The sequence below is a fragment of the Nannospalax galili genome, unplaced genomic scaffold (assembly GCF_000622305.1).
Source record: "Nannospalax galili isolate Female #2095 unplaced genomic scaffold, S.galili_v1.0 scaffold339, whole genome shotgun sequence".
Classification (NCBI taxonomy): Eukaryota; Metazoa; Chordata; class Mammalia; order Rodentia; family Spalacidae; genus Nannospalax; species Nannospalax galili.
Window position 1 is genome coordinate 1,331,302 of NW_008344185.1, and position 6,554 is coordinate 1,337,855.

Genomic DNA, 6,554 nt, shown 5'->3' on the forward strand with positions numbered 1-6,554 from the left:
CACACACACACACACACACACACACACACACACACACACACACACACACACACACACACACTCCTACCCAGGACCCACTCTCTTGAATCACATCTCACATCCTAATTTTCTGTCACCTCCCAATAATACATCAGATTGTGAATGCTTCAATGAGATCATCATGTCCCAAAAGCTCTGTTTCTGAACACTACTGCATAGGGAACCAAGCCTTCAGTGTGTGAGCCTCTGGAAGGCATTTCAGATCCAACACATTCCTTGTGTGAAAGCTGGAGAAAATCCCTTACTCGCAGGGCTGTCGGGAGCTGCTAATTAAATGAGCTGATGTGGTGAGGCAAAGCAGCCCCCAACGCTGCACACATACATGTTGTGGATTTTTCTTGTCATTTTGGTTTTGTTTGGTTAGTTTTGGTTTTGCGGGGGTTGGGGAGGGTAGTTTTTTTATTTTGGGGACACAGTCTTACTCTGTAGCCCAGGTAGGCCTGGTACTCACAGCAATCCCTCTGCCTCAGCCTCCCAAGTGCTAGGATTGCGGGAGTAAGCCACCACACCTGGTCCACATTTTGTTTAAAGCTGTGGGCAGTCCCTGTGCTGAGCAGTACACCTTACAGACCAATTACAAATAATCTTTATTTCAAAGATAATGAAGTTTAAAACAGGTGTGGTGCTATGCCTGGAGCTTAGACCCAGCTCACAGAAGGCTGAAGTATTTGAGAATAGCATAGGTAGTGAGACCTCAGAAGAAATGCAGAAGGGAGGGAAGGAGAGGGGGAAGGAGGGACGTAGAGAGCTGGGCAAGGTAGTCCATGCCTGTGATCCCAACACTTGGGAGGTGGAGGTAGGAGGATCAGGAGTTCAAGGTAATCCTTGGCTACTTAACAAGTTGGTAGCCATCCTGGGATGTACGAAGACCATGTCTCGGCACCCTCCCACCAAAAATAAAAAAGGAGGGAGGGGAAAAGGTTTAGGAAAATGTTCTGACTGCACGTCTTCCTCCTGCTCCACTCTTCTCAGAGGACTGTGTTTCCCAGGCACCCTTACCTGCTGATATCAAGGTAGTTTCAGCAACAGGAGGCACAGAGAAGATTGGAGGAAGGAAAGGAGCAGAAAATCCATAGCTCACCAAAGCATCCCTGCTTCCTATGGGAACTGCGGTAGGCTCCATCTCCTTCAGGTCCCTCCATACATAGCCCTTCCTCTGTGCTGTGATTCCCACTTAACTCCTGGGCTATGGTCACATCATCTGCTCCTGTTGTCCTCCAGCCACAGCTAGACAATCCCTCTGGGTTCTTCACAGCACCCTCTGTTTACTGTCCTTGCTTTTCTATCACTACTATAACAAATTTTCTGTGTGAAATTCAGAAAAATCCAGAGAGCTCTATTGGATGCATGCTGATTGACAAAGCAAGAAATATCCTGAGCCACAATGTTCTGACTCTGGAGACACAGGGTTTGAGATCATTTGTTTCATGAGGCCCTTTCTAGTCATAGTCTAGTCTAGAAAAATTTAAATGATTTCTCCAAAGACTTATAGTCAATTAGTGATACATCCAGAACTTGAACCCAGAGCTCCTAAATGGGAGGTACCAGCATGGCAGGGTGATTGTCTTTTTAAATATTGACACCCAATTTGTTGTCACGTTCACTAGTTAATTCTCTATTGTAATTTTCTTTTAAACTATACTCTCCCCTCAAATGAACAGATTTTCCTACATAATGGACTTTATTTTTGTGAATATTTTAACCCCATTTGATACATTATTTTTAGAATTACTGAGCCTTTTTCATTCAAATCAAAAGGGGTGGGCCAGTGAAAAGGCTCAGCAGGTAAAGGAACTTGCCATGGAGGCTGATGACCTGAGTTCAGTACCTGGAACCCACATGGTAGAAGGAAAGAAGTGATTCCACAAGTTCTCATCTGACATCTACACATGTGCTGTGGCTTGTGCACCCCCACCCACATACATATACATACATACATACATACATACATACATACATACATACACAGATGAATGGAATAAATTTTTGTTTAAAAATCAAAAGGGTTCACAGAAATGGTTAAACTTGTTATTCTGGGCAGTTTGAAATTTCATCAAGCATCCAGATTTTTATGCCAAACCTTGATGTGGTAAAGCGATTGGATACCAGTATATATCTCTGACTTTAACTTGAATGGTCCTTTTATCTTTGGCTCTTTCTCCTTCCCTGCCCAGGTTCAGTAGAACTAACAGGAGTTAACAACCCTAGCTATCTGAGTTCCGGGCAGCTGCTACCCTGTGCTTACTCAGCAGCCCTGTACAGTCAGCAATAAAGATGAGTGCTTAGCGTTTATTGAGACCTGTCAGTAGGCTAGATGAGGATGAGCACTTACTCTAATGAGTTGGAATTTGGAGCACCTCAGTTTAATTCATTGCCAGCAGCCTGCAGCGAAAATGGAACAGAAAGCTCTGCAGTGTTTTTCTGCTAGCCTGGTTATTTACAAGCCATCAAAAGGAAAGTAAGAAAGTGCTTACTTCCTTTTTTCCCCAAGGAAGGACTTTCTTCTCCAGAATTTTCTAGATTAGTCTGACAACAATACACTCTTCTGGCTAGCTCGGACCTAGTGACTCATTGATTTTAACGCATCAGCAGCCCTGCAGCTTTCCAGGACAAAAGCCAAATTCTTAAACTGGGCAAATGTGGCCCTTGCAGAGCAGACTGGCCTGTTTTCCACTCTCAGCTGTGCACCTCCCATCTCAAATCCCCACCAAACACCCCTCCACAGTTCCTTGACTGGCTCTCAGTTCCTTGAAAACTGCTTTCCATTGTGTGACGCCTTTGCCTGTGTTATTTTACCTTCTCTTTACTGTCTTGTGATAGATTCCTACAATATTTTAAGAGCCAGTTCAAGCTGGGTGTTGTGGCACACACCGGAAATACCAGCACTCAGAAGGCTGAGGCAGTAAGATCATGAGTTTGAGGACAGCCTAGACTACATGGAAGAATTTCTAAAAAAATGAAAAGGACAGGTCAAAAGTCACCTTTTATTTGAAAGTCACCATGGTACCTATAAGCAGTGTGGTTCCTCCTTCTACTTCGTAATGGAGACAGTTAATAAGTTAATAAGGTATTATTTAGCACTTCTCATTCAGTTGCAATGGAGTGGAGATTTTTATCCTCATTTCCCCATTCTATAGAAGAGATTAAGACTTCCAGAAGTTAGCTTACCTGCCTAAGGTCTCAGAACTAGATAGGAAGTGACAGACAAGTGAGTCTGTGGGATTCAAAAATATCTCTTCCTAGATGGACCCCTGTTAGGGCTTGATCTGAAATGTCTTCCAGAAGCTCATGTTTTGAACCCTTGCTTCCTAGCTGGTGGTGATATTCTGGGAGGCTGTGGAACTTTTAGAATACAGAATCTGGCTGGTGGAAGTCACCCAGGAGTGGACCTTTGAAACTTATACCTGACCCCTGGTTCCTGGCCACCCGATCCACCATGATTTGAACAGCCTGAGGGCACACACTCCTTCTGCCATGAATGGAGATGTTCCATCATGCCTTCCTTGACATGACATGATAGTCTGAAACCATGAGCCAAAATAAATCTTCCCTCTAAGTTGTTTCTGTCAGGTAGTGTGATCACAGCAGCATAAAAGTAATTCCTGTTTCCCTGAGGAGTTCTCCTCATCCCCTCTTCCACTGAGATGACCATGCATACTCTACTCCAGGACTTCATGTGGGACATCAGAATTACAAGTTCACCTCCCTTGAATCCCATGTAAACTGTAAACCCCTATGAGCACTTTTACCACATCCTGGGTCTGGAATACAGTGAATTTTCAATAGATGATTGCTGAATTAATTTATTTGTTTTTATTATTAATCCTTCTCCTCTTTTGTGTAACTATGAACACCTTCCTGTCCTTTATTCTAGGACAATGCTCTCAGCTTTTGTCCTCACAAGAGGGATGCTCCCTAGAGAGATTGAGGCATTAATAAGAGAGCTTTGGACATAGCTCCACCCTGTCCCTCAGAACAGAGCAAAATGACAGCAAGGAGTCTCCCAAATTACTGCCCATTCTTCCATCCTAACACTATCTCTTTGGCAGCTGGGGAGCCAGGAGAATGAGGGTTTTAAGGTCAGACAGAGCTGGCCTGGAGTCTAGGGTCTGTCATTTCCCATAATGACCTTGGGCACATTTAGAATTCCTCCAAACCACGAAGCTCTCATTTGTTGAAAAAAAAAGGAAGCTAATAGTACTCTCTAACTTGCAAGGAAAGGAAAGGTAGATTAAATGAGATTACGCTTCCAGCAACTAGCCCAGTCCCTGACAATACTAAGTGCTTAATAAACATCCTCCATAGCTAGCAATATCTCATTTCTTGCTTCTACAAATTTCTATTCAAGCATGAGCCAAATTTTATATAATTCTATGTCTTGTAAATAATGACTCCTGAAATTGTTTAATTTTCAAAGTGAAAGGAATGAAATACAATGGCAAAATACCAACCAGAGAAAGGAATTTTTCTCAGTCTTCATCAAATGATCCTGCTTAGGTGGCTACTGCATATACAGCCTGCATTACAGTCATTAAGCAGATGGAATTTTAGCTAATGCTTTTTCTCCCTTATGCTGATGACTTGCTTCGCCCAAGCAGAAAACTTGAATTCTATGAGCTTTGCTGTAGTGATTCAGATTCCTTCTTACAAGACTACTAGATAAAAGATAAAATTATCATTGTTTTTCTAAGATTGATTGAGTGCTTTACCCTATAAATTAAATGTTGGGCACTTCTGCTCCAATTCAATCTTCATGACAACTGGAAAAGACATATAATTATTGTCACCATTTTACATATTAAGAAATTGGAGCTTACAGAGGCTATGTTACTTGACAAAGATTGTGCAGCCAGAACAAGGCAAAGCAGGAAAGGTTAGGAAGGAAGGCAAAGCAAGAAAGGTTAGGTTAGGAAGCCTAACCCTGTCTGACCCCAAAGCTGAAGCTCCTATTCATGATGCTACTTGGTCAACTTTTAAAATGGGCTTAAGAAACATTTTTTAATGTGTATGAGTTTTTGCCTAAATGTATGTATGTATATACCATGTGAGTGTCTGGTGCCTGCAGAGGCCAGAAAATTGTGTCAGATCCCCTAGAACTGGAGTTACAGATGGTTGTAAGCCACCATATAGGTACTGGAAACCAAACCCAGGTCCTCTACAAGAGCAGCCAGTGTTCTTAACCACCGAGCAATCTCTCTAGGCCTCCCTCCACTTTCAAGTAATTTTTGTGTATTCCCTTCTGTTTCCAGATAGTTAGAACATCCATTTCTTGTGATCAGTAGCATGTTGAATTTTTAACAACTGGCATTCTAGGAAGAAAAAACAAAAACAGCGTTTGCTTATCTCTGTGGTTGAAATACTACCACTTAATGTTAACATACAAAATACCACGGTGCCATCTAACCTCTCTGAAAAGTCCCAACAATATTACAATCTGCTCTCAAGGGTAGGTTCACATGGACATATGGCTCCAGCACACCAGTGGCCATGTCAAGCTTAGATGTTAGCCATTTCCCAAATGTACCACCCAGTCCTTCCTGCACATCTGAGTCACTTGGGAGATAATACAAATCTGACACTCCTCCAGAGAGTCTAAGTTAACTGACTTGGGGTATGGCCAAGGCAGCAGTACTTTTATCTAAGCTCACCTCATTTTTTTGTGCAGTCAGGACTGAAAAACACTGTTCTAGAAAAAAGATATCCCAGTCATCACTCAGATGCATTGAAGATAGGTGATAAGCCCAATTTACTAGCATTTGTTCGAACTTTATATTAAATTTAACTCTATAGAGCAACCAATTGTGCTTGGTTTTGAAATTTTATTTAAATTAGTTCATTCAAAAAATCACTTTGGGACCAGCCAGATGGCTCAGCAGGGGCTTGTCACCAAACCTCATGGTCTGAGCCCAATCCATGATGGGAAGAAGGAAACACACACACACACACACACACACACACACACACACACACACAAATAAAATAAAAATGTAAAACAAAATGCCTTCCTCTTGTGGAGATACTCATGGGTATTCAAATTTAATAAAACCTGAATGAGTTCTGGTGGCTTTTCATTTAAGCAATGAGTGGCATTACTAGAGCAAGGCTACTATTTCATTGTGTTTGTTCCCTTAAATTAAGGGATCTTCAACAACTTTTATGACTCTTTTGTCCATTGGACTTTATAATTTGCCCTTGCTTGAATTTCAAATGATTGATGCAAATATGCTCATTCCCAGGACAAAATCTTCAGCATCTCTCCCCAAACAGACCCAAAATCAGAGATCTTCCCTTCACTCGGAACAGCCTTGCTCCCCTGCCAGATCAAAAATGTAAGTATTCTCAAGCTTTCTGACCTTCCTTTGCAAGAGTTAACATGTCTACACACAACTCAGTGTTATTTCACTTTTTTTTTATTTTTCAAAAGAATATCAGGTACCAATACTTGAACATAAAGAAAATCTGTAAAAGGTCCTCGAAACAAGGAAGTACGTTTTTTTTTTTTTTTTTTTTTAAAT

At 41.7% G+C, this 6,554-nt stretch overlaps 1 protein-coding gene across 1 annotated transcript in view; it reads left to right on the top strand.

The window, feature by feature from the left end:
• Ankrd55 (ankyrin repeat domain 55) overlaps nucleotides 1-6,554 on the top strand; it is a 154,967-nt gene that overhangs the window by 146,187 nt on the left and 2,226 nt on the right. Inside the window, exon 11 of the mRNA XM_008840381.2 lies at nucleotides 6,276-6,368. Within this exon, the coding sequence (XP_008838603.1) occupies nucleotides 6,276-6,368 (93 nt within the window). The remainder of the gene's footprint in view (nucleotides 1-6,275; nucleotides 6,369-6,554) is intronic.